Source organism: Lissotriton vulgaris, chromosome 2_1, assembly GCF_964263255.1.
Source record: "Lissotriton vulgaris chromosome 2_1, aLisVul1.2, whole genome shotgun sequence".
NCBI classification, from domain to species: domain Eukaryota; kingdom Metazoa; phylum Chordata; class Amphibia; order Caudata; family Salamandridae; genus Lissotriton; species Lissotriton vulgaris.
Window position 1 is genome coordinate 1236338494 of NC_141687.1, and position 21070 is coordinate 1236359563.

Sequence of the window (21070 nt, forward strand, 5' to 3'; positions counted from 1 at the left end):
AATTTGAAGATATCGACAAAAGTCTTTGTTGGGTTGATAGTGGATACACCAATTGAATTGGTAACTTTAAACAGACACCAATTAGACAGATATCCTGCCCTGATGAAATCGTGAATGCGAGAAAAAAAAAGTGTTGACTAATGTTGGATTGCCAAACTTGGATTAAAGCTGATCCCTGAATAAAGCAACTCATAAATGTTGAAGATTGTGTACAACTCTTGAAGACTGGACTTCTTGTTTATTGTAGTGTGTGCTATTAGGCCGTATTCAACTTTCATCCATCTGAGGTCGATAAAATGACTACCATTGAGATGGGTAACAAAAAACATCCTTTATGCAGCACCAAGATACGTATGGGTGAACGTGCACTTTACAAATACACATGTCATGTTAAAAAGATGAGGCCACCAGTGTCAGCCGCGTCACTGCACCATTTGTATTACTTTCTTTCTCTTGGCAGTGCTTCACAGCATCGCTAAAAGGCATTGGTATTGCCAAAACGTCGAAATGTAATGGCCGTCTGACTTGGACAATGCTCATTTCTGTAGTAGCTAACCCATAGGCAACATTACGGGTTCATCTATTTTGCCGTGTATTGGATGGTCTTTGGGACTAGCCATTTTTAGCCCTAATTATTTGGTATAGCTGTGAGCATCTCATTGAAATTCATTTTTTATCATGAGTGCTTCCAAAATAACACTGGGCGGGCACGGAGGAAGCAATAGGGAGGAAGGCCCACAGCGTTGTTTTTAAGTAGAAAGGAGGTGGAGTAGCTGTGAGTGAGAAGGTGCTACTACATAGGCAGGATCTATCATTTTCCAATATGTACATGGAAACCTCTCTATCTCGCTTAAAAAATAAAACCAACACATTATGATAATTTACAACATTGCTATTCCACTCGAAATCATGTCCAGTAATTAATGTCTTGATAAATTCTTCCACCCCAGGTCTTTCTGCCCCTTCCGGGGAGTGCAGCGCCGGCTTTTACTGCAGCGGAGGAGCCAGCAGCCCAAATCCCACAGATGGTTTCAGTGGTAACCTGTGTCCTGCGGGAGCTGTCTGCCGTGAGTAAAACTGAAGGGCAAGTCTGCTGTTGCCCATTACAGATAGGCACACTGAATATAGACATGGAGGTCTTGCTTATCATTGCTAAGTCATCAGTGGATTGTTACAGTGCAGTATTCACATGCCGCCAGCAGCAGGACATGCCAGCACCCACATGTATTGCTAAATTATGACATTTCAGCAAATGTTTTAAAATAGTAGGTGAATTTCTAACTTCCACCAGAATGTCCAGGGACCAGACTTAAAACAGTTGATACGTCTCCTTGACCATTTTGGGAAAGTGCATTCTTGGACTAGAGTAAGAATAGTAAATTAGCCTTAAAACATGCTGACATGATGGAGATTATTCATGCTGAGTCTCATTCTCGCCCAGTCCCTAATGAATGACGTTTGGTTTGCCTACACTTATCCGAACAATGGACAAAGCCTGCATTCTGTACAATATAGTTTCTTTATGCACCTCACACATCTGCAACATGCTGATGTTTTCCATCTCCTGCTTTTTCAAGATGCTCGCCAGAGCCATGGTAGGCTTGGGCAGTTTGCAGAGTTTTGATACAGTGAACTCCGCAAAGTGCTGAAAAATCTCTGCAGCACTCCGCGGAGTTCAGCAAGCAGCGAAGTGAGGTAAGTTGCGCTGCTCGCACTGTTTTTTTAGCACCAGGAGTTTATTCTGTGCTGTAAAATCAGCACAAATGCCATCGCTTGCAACACAAGAGGGCACAGCTTCTTTCTGCCGCTTGAGTAAATGTTCTACTCGAACGACAGCTTACTTAACGCGAGCAGCAGGTTTCTTAATGCGAGTGGTAGTGACTTGCCACGCCCGCCCACATTTAGAAATCTTGCCAGGAGGTGGTCTAGCATGCGGTTTTCCTCACTCACGCTCGCCAATTTAACGTTGGCGAGCTGCAAGAGAGGAAAAACTCCACGAGCGGAGTGGAATTTTATGCCCATACCTAATCTATGGCCACGTGTTTGAAGGAGTATGGACAGGAATACGTCTGTCCTGGTATTTCCAAACAAACTCAGAGCAAGTTGAACAGATTAATCTGAGTGATTTCTATCTCGCCTGTAACCTTTCAGAAACATCCTTATCCCTGCTATCCCAAGCAATGGAAAATAATCCGATTTTAGCATTATCGAAAACTGCCGTTGCTATAAAGCTGTGGAAATTAAGATAACCCTGCCCTATTCATTCTATATTGTGTTCTTCCCTCCCCCAAGCTTCATACCATATAATAAGTATACCTACTTACCTTTGAGGTATTTCTTTTTATTAAGATGCGCTTAAATGAATATATATTTTACTTAGCAATGATAAGCAAGACCTCCATGTCTATATTTTTACTGAGCGCCGAGACACCCCCGGGTAGTTGTGTATAAAAATTGCATAAACATAAACATACTTTAAGTGGGTGTTTTCCACAGCACCTACGTATCCCCAATGGCACCTATAATAAATTGAACTCACGAATAAGACTAGGCCAGTAAGCTGAATGCAGGTCACAAGATACTTCAGTTTTACGTAAATCAAAAACATGAGTTTCAGTCCGATTTTAAGGAAGACATTTTTCAGTTCCCACCATGTTCCTAATTTTAATATGTTGTAGTGCACTAAAGTAGAGCACTTATAATGTCTCGTAAGTAATTTACTTGCTCTTTTCTTGCAGCAATGGGATCGTATTTCCCTACTCTTTGCCCACCTGGAACCTTCTCTAGCAGCCTTGGTGCGAGTAGTCTTTCCGCTTGCCAGCCCTGCATAGGTGGCTTTTACTGCGAGAAGTCCGGCCTGAGTATGCCCAGTGGAAAGTGCCCTGAAGGTCAGTTAAAACGAAACCATTCCTCTTTAGATTGTAAAGAAGAGAAGACGCATTTTGAAGACCAGAGTTTGGCATTGGTTGATTGATGTGACGAATTTCTCTAGAAGACTTGGATCAGAAGTTTAAAGAGGACAGCTTATTTAGGGGTCATTGAAGGTATCACATGAACAGTGGAGCTTGCTTCCTGTGAAACAGATTTAGAGCTTTAGGCACTAGAGGCACCGGGTTATACCTTCTATTTTGATTTGGCCTTACAAGACTTAGGCTAAGGTGGTTGGATTCGGTCTACCGACTGATAATGGCGCCTTTTTGTCAAATTTGTTTTGATCTGGCAGAAGAGAACCTGTGTCTTTATGAAGTATTGAATAAACAACATTACAATTAGGAGATGATCTGCTGTGACTCATTTTCTCATATCAATTTCATATATATTACTAATCACACATTTACATGGACAATATCACTGCAGCCCTCCAGTCGGTTGTTCCCACTTTTTTAACACAGGCACATTCTCACTGATTCCAGAACGCAACTCATCTGCTCCCCTCTAAAATGCACTTTCTCCCTTCCTCCCTCTTTCTTTCTCTGTATGTCTCTCTCTCTGAGAAGAACTTTGAAGAGAGAGTGTAAATCCATCATGAGAGGTTAACAGGTGCGGTCCCGGAGGATTCTACACAGCTAGGAGGACAGTCACCTGGGAGGGTGCACCTGTCCCTCAGAGGGTGCATTTCCTCTATGGCATACCGATGGGCTGGTGTGACAGCCCCTTCCCAGGGCATTATGGCTGCATACTGTGGAGGGCTCTCATGTCTCTGGGGTGTGGAGCGGAATCAAACCTCAATGTAGGTCCAGCCACTGGGGAGATCCTGGGGCAGGCGGGCGCTGGACCGAGGAGGAGTTTGGAACACATGCAGGATGAACAATTCCAGTAATACCCAATGAGAGGAAGGCAGCCCCATGGCCCCAAGGATACCCGATACCTCCTGGCCAGGATTCCAGGCAACAGGCAGGGTCACCTTCGCTAACTGCGGCACAGTGATGTCAGAATAAGGAAGAGTCCATGTTTCCTGTGGGCTGAACAGCTCCCATAATCCCCTGTGAGAGTTGGGCGAAGCCACAAATCTCACCTGGGAGGCCTGGTCCCCACATGCTGTGGTGCCAGCCAGAAGGCTGAAGTAGGTGGGCACCCCCCCACAAGGGTTTTCCAGGTTTGAAGATATCCACCAGTTTGCTTGTCTGCTTTTGTGTTGGCAAAAACATCACCAGTGATGTTTCATTCTCAAGACCGATCCAGCCAATTAACACATATGAGTGTTCCAACTAAGCATGGGCGAATTTTGCGAATTCGCAATCCGCAAAATTCGCAAATTCGTGCAAATTTTTTTATTTTTGCGAGTTTGCGGGTGTTCGCGGGGCACTTTGCGTGTTCGTGGGTGTGCGCGGGGCGCTTTGCGTGTTCGCTGATTTTTTTTTGCCTGGTTAATCACTGCCACCCTCTCGTTTTTTATGCCCTTCTGCCCTCTGTACCACTCGTTTCTGTGCCCTTCTGCCCTCTGCCCCACTCATTTTTTATCCCCTTCTGCCCTCTGTCCCACTTTTGTGCCCTTCTGCCCTCAGCCCCACTTAGAATGGCGCTGGCAAGCTGCCAGCGCCATTCTAAAATAGCTACAAAGAGCTTCAACAGGAAGCTCTAATAGATAAAGTAAAGCAGGGGCTCGAGTTGGAGGTCAAATTAAGTTACACAATCATTAATCACCCCAAGTTTGGGGTGATTAATGATTGTGTAACTGAATTTGACCTTCAACTCGAGCACCTGCTTTACTTTATCTATTAGAGCTTCCTGTTGAAGCTGACTTTTGTAACTATTTTAGAATGGCTCTGGCAGCTTGGCGGTGCTATTCTAAAAGAGTTACAAAAGTCAGCTTGAACTTTTGACCCAATCCGTTCCGCTCGCGGATTTTGCGGGAAATTCGCGAATCTCGCGGATTGCGAATTTACTGAAAATCCGCAAAATCCGCGAGCGGAACGGATTTTCCGCCCATGCTTAGTGCCAACTTAGTGAACCACATAACCAACTAATGTAAATTACACCAGACCTGCTATTCATTACTATATTTACTAAGGAGAGCATTCCGCGTGTGACCTACAGCACTTTTGATAAACCCTAGAAAAGTCAATAGAAGATAAAATGTAAAATGAATAGAGAGCCAACAGCATACAAGTAAAATAAGAAGTAACAATAAGAGAGGCAGCTGTAAGCATGCCCCTCTTAAGCCTGCAGCTGAATCTGAATTGGGTAGAAGAAGTGACAATCAACATGTGTGAAACATTTAAATTTGAAAGGAGTGTAGATGGGAGGGGAAGGTTTAAGTAGAATTTTGGCAGAGGAAGAGGAGATGCCATTTTACAAGGGATGCAAGTTGGTAAAGGAGCAAAGCAACATCTGAACACTATATGTAACAAGTGAATTTGGTGTCCGAAAGAAAAGGGAAGTACTTGCAGTGAAATTAGATGAGGAGCTGAAGATGAACAAAACTAGAGGGACTACTTGTTGACACAGATAAAGAGAGGATCAATTATCAACGCAACAACAGTGATAAGATGGGAGTGTTTGGTTGCTCTCACAGTGGATTTAATGAATGCTGTGGATTTGGACTCTATGGCTGCAGGGAACCATTCAAATGTGATGAGATAAAGAATGGTAAGGGTAAACGATTATAAGGAGGATATGTGTTGGAGAACAAAGGGAAATAAAATATAAGACTGACGTTAGCAGGCGTACTGAGAAATTTCAAATGTTCTTGAAGCTAAAGTGAAGACAGCAAAAAAGCTTAGAAGGAAAAGGAAGTCAATTGGTGACTCTATTTAGGACGAGAGAAGCTAAGTAAGAAAATCAGCAATATAGCAGTGACAGCATAGACCAGAGGCGGAGATGACCAAAGCAGAGAGGTTTAAATAGAGAAAGGAAAACCTCCAGGAGCTGCTTTTGGAGAAATACATAGTGAAGCTTAAAGGAGGTAGAAGATCAGTGAGTCTAAGACATAAAGTATAAGAAGTCATTGTAATAGACAGTGCTTAGTTTATGAAAAATGATGTGTCAGGCCCAAAGTTTTGCTCAGAAGGCAACTGCCTGTGCTAGCCAACATCAGGGTGCAGAGTACTAAAGCTACTTAGTCTTTATTCTACCTCATGCATGTTTCATGCACTACCAAGTCATGCCACTTAGGACTCTGCAGGACTTGAGTACTCAGAATACTAGACATTATTTCCTGTCCCTGCAACCTGACAGGAAGTGTGGCAAAGGATGAAGAAACTGGGCATTCAGTGCAGGGCATCACAAGGAGAGCATGGGTTGGAGATAAGTTCACCCAGTAGTAAAACAATGTATTAGAGAGGGCAAGTAGAATGAAGCTTGCTTACTATGCTGGTGTCCATGTGATTTGTTACCCAGCACTCAGGTCACGACAACTGGCAACAAAGGACTTTTGCAGTCATGTATGTTGAGGAAGCAGCCGGCTGCAGTGCACTCCTCCAGATGATGCTGCTAACAAGCCACAAGTAGTTAGCTCTGCATACTCCTCAGTACACATCCTCAATTCAGCCTCATCAGCAGTAATAAAGGGAGAGGTGACCAAACTCCAGCACCCCCACCGAAGCTGAAAGTAAATAAAAAGTACCTTCTTCAATACTGCAGTGTCTAACATGGAAGCGGAACCTCCCTTGTTCTACAGAGCATAAACATTAAAGGACTGTAGTGGGCTGGTGTTTACTGCTTATATTTCTTCTATGTCTATGCATATCGCTTTGGCCACATCATAGTATTAGAATCCTATGATGTGGTGTTCATTCCATGGTTTTAGATTGTTCAACTTTGGTTGCTAGGTGAGAGTCAGTTTATAGCTGGCTACCCATCCAGGCAGGCACAGGTGGTCGTGGTTCTTATATGTTTGCAACTTGGAGAATAAAAACCTTTTATTCAACATCTCCATCTGAAGACATCTTATTCTTATGATTGCCCAATACTACAAGGACCAAAACCGTATGGTGGAAGAGAGAAGCACGGCAGGGAAGAGAACGCATGGGGTGCCAACCGTGTCACTGTGCAGAACAGGAGGCACACAGACGAGACGTAAGGTGCCATTCAGCACTCTCGGGAACTGTAAACCAACGGAATAAATAAAAGAGCAACTGGGTTGAGGAGAAAGACAAAAAGAATGACCTCCTCTCCCACCTCCAGCCCATTCAGCAAGCAGGTCCGTGGGTCAAAAACAAACCGTGCAAAATATATAGAGAAATGAGATCTCACAAGAAGAAGGCCATCTTTGAAGTTAGACAGGCCCCATTGGAAATATTAGGATAACCATCTTAGACTCAGTCGCTGAATACCAGGGAGTTCCTGAAACTGTGAAATTGGCAAATATAATAAAGTATTGCGGAGAGCAGGCATATAGCTCTCTGACATTGATATAGAGGGAAGACTTAGAGCTCTTGAACGAGAAAAGAGTATGAAGAAGAATAGGGAGAGTCCAAATGGAATCTATGCTTTGGCTGCAAGAATGAAACAAACATTGTACTACATGCAGGTAAACAACTGATGGAAAGGGAAATTACGTATTTGACTTTTCTATCGTCTGATCTGTAAATTGTGCCGAAACCAGAGCCTCGCTGCAAAGATGTCTCTTCTCATTTGATTAAGTGCAATATTATTTTATTTTTCATAAACTTTACCATTGAAACATATTTATTTTACCCGACAAATATTCTTTATATGGATATTTGCAGTGTAAGTTTGGGGCTGGCATTTGTTTTGTCGGTATTTCTGTAGGTCTTCGTTTCAGGTCATTTCAGAAAAAATCTCAGTGAATGGTGTACCCCTGGATTGCTGTTTTTGCCCATTAAGCACTCGTTTTTGTGTTGGCGGCTGCTACTAGATCCTCTTTGTCATACCACATGGCTAAGTTTATGTAAATTATCCTTTTGCAGAAATCATTTTATGGTGAATTCTAAGCAGAATGTTTTATGGCAATGGTTATTTCCTTGAGTTTCGTTAATATCTTATAGTTCGATTTTAAGATTATTGTGACGTGCGAATTTACTTGCCACAATTGAATTTGACTCGCCCCATTTTCTTGATCTTTCTTTTTGCAGGTTATTACTGTTTGGAGGGCCACATTCTGAATATCTCTTTGCCTTGTCCAGTGGGACATAGATGCCCTGTTGGAAGCTCCAAGCCAGTTCCATGTCCTTCGGGTTCCTACCAGAATGAGGAGAAGCAGATATCCTGCCAGATTTGTGAAAAAGGTGTGTGACTGCTCACGGCGTTCTCAGAGGTGGGATCGCTTTGTGTGTGTGTGTGGGTGTAAATACGTGTCCTTGGGCATGTCAGATAAGTATACCTTTGTGTTTTGATACGGAGGTAAACTATTGATTGTATAAGAGTTAGTTTAGTACTTGATGTGTAAGGAAATTATTGTTTGAGGAACTTGTTATTAATTTAATTCATGTATGAACCGGTAGACCGACTCGTGGGCAAATTATGAGAGGTAATGAAAGGCAGGTCCTTTGAAATTCTACTATACTAATTATGGCTTAAGTTTGCCCACAGCCTTTCAAAAGCACAAGTGCGTCACAGTACCTCCCTTTTCCTTACAAGCCACTTTACCTTTAGCTTGTGAAGGCAGTTGACAATTAATTACATTCATTCCTCTTTTCTGCCCCATTTCCATCATTTTAATAATTTTCCCTTACATCTTTCACCCCAACCACCATCATTTCTCATCTCTCCATCTCCTTTAACCTAGGGTATTACTGTGATGGCAGTCTAGGGCCCATCAGTGACTTCGCCCTCTTCCCGTGTCCTCAAGGCTTCTTCTGTCCTCCTGGAACTTCCCATCCCACTCAGTACAGCTGCCCACCTGGTACCTTTGGACCCAGTCTAAGACTTCACAGCATCATGGACTGTCAAAGCTGCCCAGCAGGGAAATATTGTGAGGCTTCTGGTCTGTCAACACCAACAGGTAAGTAAGCCTTTTATGCAATGTCTGTGTATTTTGTTCTAGAATGCACGTTATTTTAGTCACTGCATAGTATTTTACTGCTAATAAATAATGTTGAAAGTAATATACCATGGCTAATTGAGAGGTCGAGTAGGTTGTGAGGTCAATGGATCACTGATCCCATCCTTATGTGCACACTAGTATTCCTCTATACACACAGAGGTTTCACGCAATTTTGGTTGATTGCTATTCGTATTTATTCAGCAAAACAGTTCAAGAGTCTATTTGATCATAGATGTACAATTTTCATTGGTTAATCCTTTCTTAACATTTTGGCACTGTCCCTCGTATACATCCAATGCATTTCGGGGCTATTATCTGCCCCTTCATCGGGGAAAAGGTACTGTAACAAAAATCAAATGGAATGAAATGAGCGTGGGGTAGTATGATCGGTGTGGGGTGGGTTTTTAAACTATTTGGGAGAGAAGCTACTGGAAGTGTGGGGGAAGGGTGGGTGCCAAGTTACGAGGTCACCTTAAGAAATTCCAAACCCGTGGGAAGATAGGAAAATTCTCGTTGTAATGCTTACGTGTGCCGAAATTCTATTGAGGCATAGTTCTGAAAGCAAGAAGGATAAATAAGTAAAGAAACATGATGATGTCGGGGTGGTTCTGTTTAAAGGTTCGAATGTTTGTCAAGGACTGACCTGTTTAGTGTAGCCTGAAGTTCAAAAGTATTCCGCTCGCATACGCCGGTCAGGACGGAGGCGTTTCCTGCCGCGTTTGATCACCTTCAGATATTGCGATCACGTGTTCATAGGCAGTGAACAAAGACTCGCGGTCTAACGTTACTATATCGTGTTCGGCGGTAAAGTGAAAATGTGAAATAAAATAAAGAGAAGATGAATGAAGAATAGGAGTGGTCATGGTATAATATGGTTAAGTGGAATTTATGGCGATGGGTGAAATAATCCTCGGTGTTGGTCTGTAGTGGCAAGGGTGGGGTGGGAAGCAACAAGTGTAAACACAATGACTAAATAAAGAAGCAACAGCTATAAATACAATGATTAAATTCTAAATAAAACAATATTCCAGTTAGGGTAAAGTGGAAATAATAAATTCCCACAGGAAGCCTTTTAGTGCCCCAGTTGCAACACTTATAGGTAACAAGAGAGTTCAATTCTATCATTCAAGCCGAATGGCTTCTGTGTGGATAGTCTTTGGATCCAGGTATTTTCTCGTTGGAGTAGGTATTTGGTATTGTCTCTACCTTCCGTTTTTGTGATGGTTTCCAGTATAATGAATTTTAATTGGGAGATGTTATGTTTTTCTTCCTGGAAATGTGTGGCTATGGAAGATTTGCTATTTTTCAATCGGATGTTTGACTTGTGTTCTGTCAGTCTGATCTTCATTTTACGTTCCGTCTTGCCAACGTAGAGTTTCCCGCAGGGGCATTTGAGGGCATAGATAACATTGCTGGAGTCACATGTGGCGTTAACTTGAAGTTTAATTGTATTACCCTTCATTGGATGATTGATTACGTTTCCCTTTATAATACTATTGCAGTTCCCGCAATTCAAACATGGTTTGGTACCTGTATATTTCACAATCATTGCTGGTTTGTATTGGACCAATTCTCCTAAATTTTGTGCTCTGGTGAACGCAAATAGGGGAGGTTCCAGAAAGATTTGGTTGAAGTCAGGTTCCAAGTTTAGTAGTGACCAGTGCTGGTATATGATCCGTTTGAATTTTGTGCTAGCTGTTGAGTATTTAGAGACTACCACTATGCGGGTCTGTTGTTTCTTTGGGCCTGGTTGCAATAATTTTTGTCTATCTGTGTTCAGAATTTTGTGTTTGGATTCTTCAATGATATTATGTGGATATCCTCTGTTTTGAAATTTGGTAGCAGCTTGCTCGATTCTTTGTATGGATTTGATGGCATCTGATGTGATTCTTTTTGCTCGTGCCATTTGCGAAAAAGGGAGATATTTTTTTAGATTTGGTTCATGGAAACTCGTGTAGTGAAGCATGTTATTTCTGTCTGTGGGCTTAACGAACAAGTCTGTCTCAAATCCCTGTTGGTTAATGGAAACTTTGACGTCCAGGAAGTTTACACTATTGTCGGATAGTTCCCAAGTTAGCTGTATGCGTTCGTCAATTTGGTTGAATTCAGTCAGTAGTTTTTGTAGTTTTTCCTTGGTGTTTTTCCAAACGATAAAGATGTCGTCAATATATAGTGTTAACAGTAGTAGATTGTCAGTCCATTCTGTTTTAGTAAAAATGTGAGTTTCTTCATATTGTTGCATAAAAATGTTGGCGTATACCGGCGCCGCCGAATTGCCCATGGCCATGCCTACGAGCTGTTGGTACCATGTATCTTGATATTTAAAATAACTTTGATACAAAGTGAAAAGCATGAGTTCCATCAAGCTTTTTCTATTGCTTCTATACCTAAGGAGTGGGGTATAGAGGTGTATAGTGATCGCACATCCGCGGTGCATAGGATCAGTTTATCATCTGGGTTGATTTTCAAGTTATTCAATTTGGAAATGAAATCCGTAGTGTCTTTTGTATATGTTCTCATAGATTGTACTGCTGGTTAGAGATATTTATCCAAGAGTTGACCAATCGGTTCGTGGATGCTTCCACATGTAGATACTATTGGTCTCATGGGAGGGTCCATGAGGTTTTTGTTAATTTTAGGTACCATTCTGAGGGTAGGGCTCTTTGGATTTGCTTTAATGAGGAGATTCTTAGTTCTGTCATTAATTGTGCCCAGTTCATATGCTCTCTCAAGGATGTTTGTCAAGGTTTTCATGAATTCAATTGTAGGGTTATAGTCCAATTTCATGTAAGTGGTAGTGTCTGAGATGTGTTCCATAACCTTTGATTCGTACATACGTTGGTCCATGATGACTAGGGCTCCCCCTTTGTCTGCTTTTGTACATCTGATCTGATTGTTAGTGGATATCTTTTTTAGAGTATCAAGATCTTTTTGAGTGATATTTCTGGTGTGTTTTTTTTCATATTTAATGTTTTGTAAATCCTGCTTGACTCTGTTTTCAAATAGATCCAGTGTTTTATGACTGATCAGTGGTTGAAATGTGCTATAAGGTCTTAATCCATGTAGTTGATCCTCTTGCTGATGTGGTTGTTTAGGTAGTACGTTGTCAAAAAAGTGGCGTAAACGTAATTTACGCATGAGTTTAAAGAAGCTGACTTCCAGTTCCAGGCTGTTTGTGTTAGTCGTGGGTACAAATGATGTGCCCTTTTGTAGTAGTAGTTCTTCATGTTTGGTAAGTTGGTATTTGCTGATGTTAATGACTAATTGATCTATGTTGTCTTCTTTGTTTTCTTGTCCTTGATGGTTCCCGTCACACTTCTCGTGATAGGTGGTTCTTTGTCCTTCTCTTTTTCTTTTGTTCTGTCCTCTCCGGGGTCTCCTTTTTGTGTTTGGCCCTGTTCTAAAAAAGGACTTGTTTCGATTACTTGGCTGATAGTGGGTTGTTGGTCTTGGTGAGTATCTGGACTAGTGTGTGTAGGTTGGGTTCTCCTAGTTCTTTGAGTACTTTCACTGTCCGATGAGGAGGTTTCTGTTTGTGAATTGTATGGTCTATTTCTTCTTTTCTGGGCATAAACTTCGGCCCATGTATAGACCTCTTCAAGTCTATAATCAAGGGTGTCCCTCTTATATTTTCGAATTTTCCTGTCGTTTATGTCATTAGTATGTTTGTCCATTTGCGATTTTATATCCTCGAGTATAGTTTTTAATTCTTCCTCAGAAAGCATTTTGGATAGTTCTGTTGATGTTTCAGTGATTTCACTAGTTAGTTCCTCCAGTATTCCAGATAGTTCCTCGATGATTAAAAGAATCAGGCCCAGAGAACATTTATTAAGGATTTCATACCACCTTTCTTGGAATTTTTTTGAATTTTTGCAGAGCGATGGTTTTAGGGCTATCCTTGGGCCCCTTGGTATACGTTGGTTGCGATGATATTTAACCAAAGTGCTAGCGTGTAATTGCTGGTTGATGCGTCTCTTGCTTAGATATATCAGTTGTTTGATGTGTTGTTCTTTGGAGCGGGTATTGGTTTCCTGCGCGTTTTCTTCCCTAATCAATGCATAGATTCGATCAGCTTCGTCTGGTTTGAACGCGAAGGTAGAGGCTCTGGCCTCAGTGCTTCTTGAGATTTCCTCATAGTTACTCATCGTGAGTTATTGGCGTGCTATCTGTCCTGGGGTGGACACAACAAGGTAAAACTATTAGGTTTGTTGGGCAGATGCACAGCGTAATTCAGTTCTACAGCCGGCTACCATAATTTATGTTGTTTGTGTGGCTCGGTGATGACAAAGTTATATCTGCACAAAATGATTGTATTGTCAGCGGGCTGTTGAGGACAAGTGACGCCCACGGTACTTTTCACATTCCCCTCGGCCTCACAAGGGCAGTGCTTCAGTTCATTGAAAAGGATGTTTCCTTCGGCTCACAGAAAACACTTTCGAAGCCCGTTTGACAGAGGGTTGTGGCCAGGAATAAACTTTGGTATACGGCATCAGGACCACTCTGTCCTAGCCAAAGGCGTGCCCCTTTAGTATGCTCAATTAGGACGGATTTGCACGCTGACAAATCAAGCTCAGTTGGCTTTAACCGTTATTAATATTCTCCCACTGATATAAATTGAATGGGTAACTTTCACACATCATTTCACACTGTCTGCATGTAAGGTATAGTCTTTCTTCTATGTTTTGCATTTATTTACATTCTGCTGCACTCTACATTATTCAACCAGCTGGCACGCTCTATTGTTCCACCAGCTGATTCCTCGCAGAGGAGTGTATCTTCAAACATGTTTATGTTTGAAGATGCATCCCTCGAGAGGTATCTTTCAGTTAGAGCCACAGCTGCTGTTAATGTTATTAAGCTGTTGGACTTTCTGGAAGGCGGTAGCACTCCCGTGTAGATGCTGATTTATATTTGGAATAAAACTTCCTTTGGATTATATCCTGCTTCTGCTTGCTATCATTTCTGGATAAATACATCTTCTGTACATTTGGCGACGGGATTTATTCTAAAAAGAAGAATTTCAGCATCTTCACCATAATCTTTAGAACATTACACTGGTCGAAAGGATCTTAATCTAAAAATTAATTTGTTCTACTGCGCACGTTTTAAAGCGAAACGTGTGGTTATCTCTTACCTCTTTAAAAGGAAGAAAACCGAGGAGATTTCAACCTACAATGCATTTTTGAGTGTTTCTGTGATTTTACACGGAGCTTCAGAATCGGCAAACCACGCGAGATTTGAACGTGATGACATCATCATGCAACAAAGTCAATCATTCCTGAAGCCGATTTGAAAAGGAAAAACGCAACGAGCTCATTTTCAGTTGTCTAAATTGTTATTTCAATTGAAAGTCGGTGCGCAAGCGTTCATTTGAGATTACATCTCATTACAAGAACACAAACTACGGAATGGTATGTAAAAGTTTTGATTTACGACTTAACAAGAGTGCATAAAGTTAGAAGGAAGCATTCATTTGATGTTTTAAAGATTGTGAACTTATTAACTCTGAAGAGAGAAGAAATATATTAAGAGACATGTTTTCTACATATATTTGAAAGCATATTTTTATTTGTAAGTACAAAATAATAGACAATTTTAAAGAAAAGAAGAGGCATTTGAAGGAGAAAGGTTTAAAAGAGTATTAATTTAAGTCTGCTTACATTCACACTTATTTTCAAAGATGGCTAATAATCAACAATTGATTATATTGAACAATTTCCTACCTGTCAATGGCAAACCAGTAGAGCCATGGAAAACATGGTTTCGTAGCTTCGAGAATTATTTAGTAGCAGTTGATGCAGAGGAATATGCTCCAAAGAGGAAACTAGCTCTTCTTTACAGCCACTTAGGAAGGGCTGGAAGACAAATATTTGATAACTTGCCTACTTCAATTCCACCTCCAGGGAGAGGTGAGGTCTGGAATGTGTATACAGACGCAATTCAAAGACTAAACAGGAAATTCTTGGAACAACCAAACGTCATTCTTGAGCGTTTTAATTTTAGGAAAAGAAAGCAAAACATTGATGAAAGTGTAGAAGATTTTATCTCAGTCTTGTGGAACATGTCTTCTGAGTGCAACTTTGGTGGTGATCTAGACATCTACATCAGGGATCAATTCGTTTATGGCTGTTGTCATAAAAAAATTCAAGAAAGAATTTTGAGGTGCAGAGATCCAACGTTAGCTGAAGTGATTGACATGGCTAAAAGCATCGAAAGGAGCATTGTTTCTTCGAAAAGTATTGTTGTTGAAAATGTCTCACCTTTGGTGCAGAATGATATATCTGTTAATGCTGTACACAATTGTATTTGGCACATCACTCTTACCGAACCGTGCACTTGACCACACATCACTCACCAGGCACTAACGTATGAATGCATCCTCCTATTCTTGCATGTGACCTCAATGTATATACTGTGATTGTTATATTTGTGAATTTTGAAATTATGGGCAATATTGTTTATTTGCATTTCTAGACCTCCTTGACAAAGGGCTAAGAAGCCCGAAATGCATCAGAGTGGTTAAATACTTGATGAAGAAGTATTAAGTATCAAAAACATGGATTGTCTGATGAACACATATGGGCCCGTTAGGATCGCGGACGGACGCCCCAGAGTAGGAGGGAACCTCCGCATGGCCTGTGGAGTTCCCTCCTGTGCAATTAGGATGTGACCGCCACCCTGGCGGTCACATCCTCTATTTTTACCATTGCGGCGGGTGCAGCTTCAAGCTGCACCCGCCGCAATGGTAAAAATGCATACATTGCATTTGTATGCAGAAAGCGGCAGGCACCGTGCGGTGCCTGCCGATCTCTGCATACAAATGCAGGGGGTACCATAGGTACCCCCCATGTGCACCCCCCACCCCCCCTTCACCCAGGGGCCCCGCAACGGGCCCCTGCAGTGAAGTTCCACATGCTTTTCCACGGCAGAAAACCCGCCGCGGAAAAGTATGTTTTGAAACCTATCCTAATATGGCTGGCGGTGTCTGAGAGACACCGCCTCCATATTAGGGCTTTTCCACCGCGGTTGTAAGCCAACCGCGGCGGAAAAGCAGCGGACTGAAACCAGGACCCACCAGCCATCCTAATGTGGCGGTGGGTCTGCAGCAATTTTCCCGCATAATCTGGGCCGACGGTGGCTTCCGCCGGCCCAGAGGATGCGGAAAATCTGCTATCCTAATAAGCCCCATAATATGAAGGAATAATATTGAATGGAAACAGGTTTCAAACTTTGAAAAATAAATAAACTAAAGCAACGTTCAATGTGATTCATATGGAGTCTTCTTAGAATAACTAAAGGTGTGCCCAATGCAGGGATGCACTCACAGTTGGTGTGTGCACTACTCTACAGAATGATGTTATGTCAGGGCTTGATGTACTTCCCTTAGAGTCTAGTATGCAACATATGAATATTAACACTATAGAATTACCTTCACTTTCAAATGAGGTAAAAGAGATTTTGGCAATTGACTCATGTGAAAGCTTACTTGATAATGAAGATGCAACAGATCCAACTTGTGAAGTGTTTGTTGGTAAACATGTACTTGACATGATGGCCGATTCAGGCGCACCTGTCACAATTATTTCGGATCTTACATTTGACAAATTGTGGGCATCTTCAACTAAGCTTTCAAAAGTTGACATAATTCCAAAAGCATACGGAGATAAGAGTATTGATATGCTTCGCTATTTCATGTCAGAGATAATTTGTTTAGGGAGGAAAACTTATACAAAAGTTTACGTTGCTATTAAGGGAAAATATATTGTGGGTTGGCAAGATTTGGCTAAAATGAGATTGAAACTTGTCCCAGGTTCTAAGAATCCAGTTCAATTGAATGATATTGCGATATCACTGATAGATGAGGACAGTAGCTCCATTGTTAATGGCATCATTGAATAGTTTCCAGAAGTTTTTAATTCAAAAATAGCAAAAATAAAAAAATTTGAACATCTCATTAAATTGAAACCTGGCGCAATTCCAGTTTCACATAAACTGAGATCTACTCCCCTTAGCGTTAGGGAAGATTTAAAGAAGTTATTAGAAAATATTGTTGCAGATAAAATAATTGAGCCTACAGACTCATCACAATGGGTTAGTCCGATCGTGATTGTACCAAAAAAGGATTCAAGTATTCGCCTTTGTGCGGACCTTCGGTCATTAAATAAGAATATACTGGTTGATTGTCATCCCATTCCCCAAATCTCCTTGTAGGTATTGACGGCTCAAAATTATTTACGCTGTTGGATTTGCGCAGCGCTTACCATCAGATTCCCTTATCGTCCCAGTCAACCGATTTAACTACATTTATAACGCCCTTTGGTGCTTACAAGTACCTGAGATTACCGTTTGGGCTGGCATCAGCCGCTAGCGTTTTTCAAAAATGTATGGACTTCCCTGCTTGACAAGATTAATAACGTTCAGGCTTATCAAGATGACGTTTTGATCATTTCAAAGAATGTTGAGGAGCATGTTAAATCTTTGAAAGAAGTCCTTTCACGTTTTAAGAATATAGGTATCACTTTAAGTAAGGAAAAATGTAAGTTTTTTAAAACTGAAGTGGATTACCTTGGTCACTGCATCTCTTCAAGTGGCATAAAACCTACATTTTCCCTTACAAAGGCTATATCTGATGTCCCAGTACCGGTTAATAAAGATACATTAAGATCTTTCCTAGGTATGACAGAGTACTATTCTAGGTTCATTTTAGGGTACTCGCAAATTGTGCAACCTTTAAGGGATCTTCTTAAGAAAAATGTTAAGTTTGAGTGGTCTGAACTTGTATATAAATCTTTCAATACAATTAAGAAGGCAATTCTTAATTCTACAGCTTTGTCATCTTTCACCCCAGGAGTTATGTGCACAATTTCAGTTGATGCAAGCCAGCTTGGTCTAGGCGCTATTTTGTGTCAACATATGGGTTCAAGTGAGCGTACAATAGTTTTGGATCTAGGTCCCTTTCCACTGCAGAGAGGAATTATTCGACTATTGAAAGAGAAGCATTGGCTTGTTCGTGGGCTGTGGAAAAATTTAAGAGCTTTATTTGGGGAACACACTTCATCCTACTGAGTGATCACAAACCTTTACTTAACTTGATGAATGGTAATGGAACTGGTAAAGCTTCTGCACGTCTTGTGCGGTTACTTTCAAGGTTACATGAATTCAATTTCACCATACGGCATATTGCTGGTGGTCTCAATGTTAGAGCGGATTGTCTGTCTAGGCTTCCTCTTCAAGAGAACTACTTAGAGTCAAAATTTTGAGATGTTGAATGCGTAGTGGCCTCAATTGATGATTCAAGAAAAGATTTTCCATTCTTAACACAAGATAGTTGGTTGAATGCGTATAAAGATGATGAGGTGTTACAAGCTGTGAAAAACAGGGTGGCATATTACCAACAACTAGCGATAATTATCGCTATGTTGGCTTAGCGGCAATATTTTTATGGCCGAGCTGCGCCAATTTTTATCACTTAGGAACCTTGCTATTATCAAGGTTTATCTCCTAAGCGATAAAAATTGGCCGAAATGCATGAATATCGCTGAAAAGTCAGCGATATTCATGCATTACCGAGCTAATGCTCTTAGCCATGTTATCCACCTCCCATTGGATAACATGGCTAAGAACTGCTCAGGGCAGGTGTTAGCTTTTGGAGATATTCACGCTTAGCGTGAATATCTCCAAAAGTTGGTAATAGGAGATAGCGATGTTAGCGACTGTTTCCAGTCGCTAACATCTTGGCACGCCCACTTTGCATGTCATTAGTGATAAATTTCTCTGACATGCAAAGTGGGGCCCAAGATGGTCGCTATCTCCTACTAGCTGTCGCTAACTGGTGTTAGCGACAGCTAGGTAATAGGGAGATAATTTTATCTCTGCTTTCTTGGCTTTTAAAGCCAAAGAAGCGGGGATAAACCCCCTTGATAATATACCCCATGATTATTAATGGGTGGCCAGGGAACGTTCTTTACCGGCTTCACTTAAGTCATATGCCCAAGTATCTCAAGAACTTTCGATTGTAAAGGATGTTTTGATGCGTGGAGACCAGTGTATTCCACCTTCTTCTACTCGCATAAAGTTGGTGGAATGTGCACATGAAGGTCATTTGGGTATAGGTAGCACGTCTAGGAAGCTTAAAGAGTATTTCTGGTGGCCCGCCTTAGACAAGGATGTTACCTTTTTCATAGATAAATGTGATTTTTGTTTATTGTCAGATAAACACTGGAGGATTAATAAACTTCCTCTTCACCCTGTAACTATTCCACAAGAAGCATGGTCAAAAATTGCACTAGACTTTGCTGGTCCGTTTGATTTGCTGCCAAGTAATGAACGCTTTATAGTGGCTTTGATTGATTACCACTGCAAATGGGTGGATTTGGATTTTTGTCAATTACCCACTTCTTCTGCTGTTATTACATTTTTGGACAGAGTGTTTTTTACAGAGGGCTTTCCAAGAGAAATAGTCACTGATAATGGCTCACATTTTTGTTCCCTGTCCACGCAAGAGTACTTCAAAAAGCATGACATCAAGCATTTAAGGGTGGCCCTCTATTCTCCTACTTCCAACGGCCTTATCGAAAGGATGAATAGGTTTTTAAAGGAGGGTGTTCAGACAGTTTTAGCAAGCAATTTTCCAGTTGAAGATTTTTTAAGAAAGAAAGTATGGTCATATTTGATCACTCCACATTCGACAACAGGTATTTCGCCCTTTAGACTTTTAAAAAAAAGGAACCCTAATGGTGTAATTTGCCCCAATTGGTTAAAGGATTTGAGGAAAGACACTTCTTCTTGTATTTCATGTCAGAATAAAAACACTTGGCAGGAGAATGTTTTAAAAAATCAGAATTTGCAAAATAAATATTTTGATGCTTCTCGTTTTGTAATAAAAGACTTTCAGGTTGGGGATTGGGTTTTGTTCAAGAATCCAAATAAGCTTAAAAAGGGTATGTCTAAGTTTTCATCTCCCATTCAGGTTGTAAACGTTTCTAAAGGTTCAGTCTTCCTTTAAGGGACAGGGTGGTGGAATAAGAGAGCTATTGTGAAAATTTCCTTTGATCAAGCTAAAAGAATTCTATTACACAAATCTGATTCTGCTCTTCATGAATATTCACATTTTCCTCTAGGATCCCCTTCTGACAATGTTTTGTGCAATGTTTCTTTTCCTGTTTTCCCTTCTACTTCATCTGAAGGTACGGATTTGCATTCTACTCCTGTTACTGTTCAGAGTAGCTCTTCTACAAATGAAATGTGTATACCTCCTAGGACTCATCGTAATTGTTCTGTTCCTTCAAGGTTTAGAGATTTTTATATGTCATAAGTTAACTTTATACTTTTTCAAATTTTGTTAATGTTATAGGAAGGGGGATGAGGTAAGGTATAGTTTTTCTTCTATGTTTTGTATTTATTTACATTCTGTTGCATGCTACTTTATTCAACCAGCTGGCACGCTCTATTGTTTCACCAGCTGATTCCTCGCAGAGGAGTGTATCTTCAAACATGTTTATGTTTGAAGATGCATCCCTGTGAGGTATCTTTCAGTTAGAGCCACAGCTGCTGTTAATGTTATTAAGCTGTTGGACTTTCTGGAAGGCTGTAGCATTCCCGTGTAGATGCTGATTTATATTTGGAATAAAACTTCCTTTGGATTATATCCTGCTTCTGCTTGCAATCATTTCTGGATAAATACATCTTCTTTACACTGCAGTAACCTTGTGCCTAAGAGGCAGATATTTTTTGCTATAAATAATAATGCTGATATGGCTGTCTGAAAATGAAATTGTTTTCCTAATACTAATTTACCAGTGCCTCGTGGAATTTGAAAAATTGTTCCTACCAGCATTACATTGTAGTGTGGCTAGAATGCTACTGGGCCGTCTTTCTTTATTAAGGGACAGAGCTCACTTCAAAGGGTGTTTACTTAGACTGGCAGAACGAGTCCTTTGAAATTAAGCAATAGGCGCTGGCCGGTCTTCACAGCACTGATCCACATATGATTGTGCCAGCACCACAAAATTTATACAATTATGCACTTTTACTGTATAGTTGTGGTAGCAGGTGCTTGAAGGTCAGTGCAGGCAAAATACTTATATACTCACTTTCTTAGTGAAAGGGGCAGTTGGCTGATGC

General features: G+C 41.0%; 1 protein-coding gene across 1 annotated transcript in view; it reads left to right on the plus strand.

Annotated features, from left to right (window-relative positions):
• Positions 1 to 21070, plus strand: part of LOC147732424 (uncharacterized) — a 2559122-nt gene that overhangs the window by 943004 nt on the left and 1595048 nt on the right. The window contains exons 40-44 of the mRNA XM_086954262.1: positions 951 to 1067; positions 2739 to 2888; positions 8037 to 8189; positions 8690 to 8905; positions 20068 to 20133. Of these exons, the coding sequence (XP_086810388.1) occupies positions 951 to 1067; positions 2739 to 2888; positions 8037 to 8189; positions 8690 to 8905; positions 20068 to 20133 (702 nt within the window). The remainder of the gene's footprint in view (positions 1 to 950; positions 1068 to 2738; positions 2889 to 8036; positions 8190 to 8689; positions 8906 to 20067; positions 20134 to 21070) is intronic.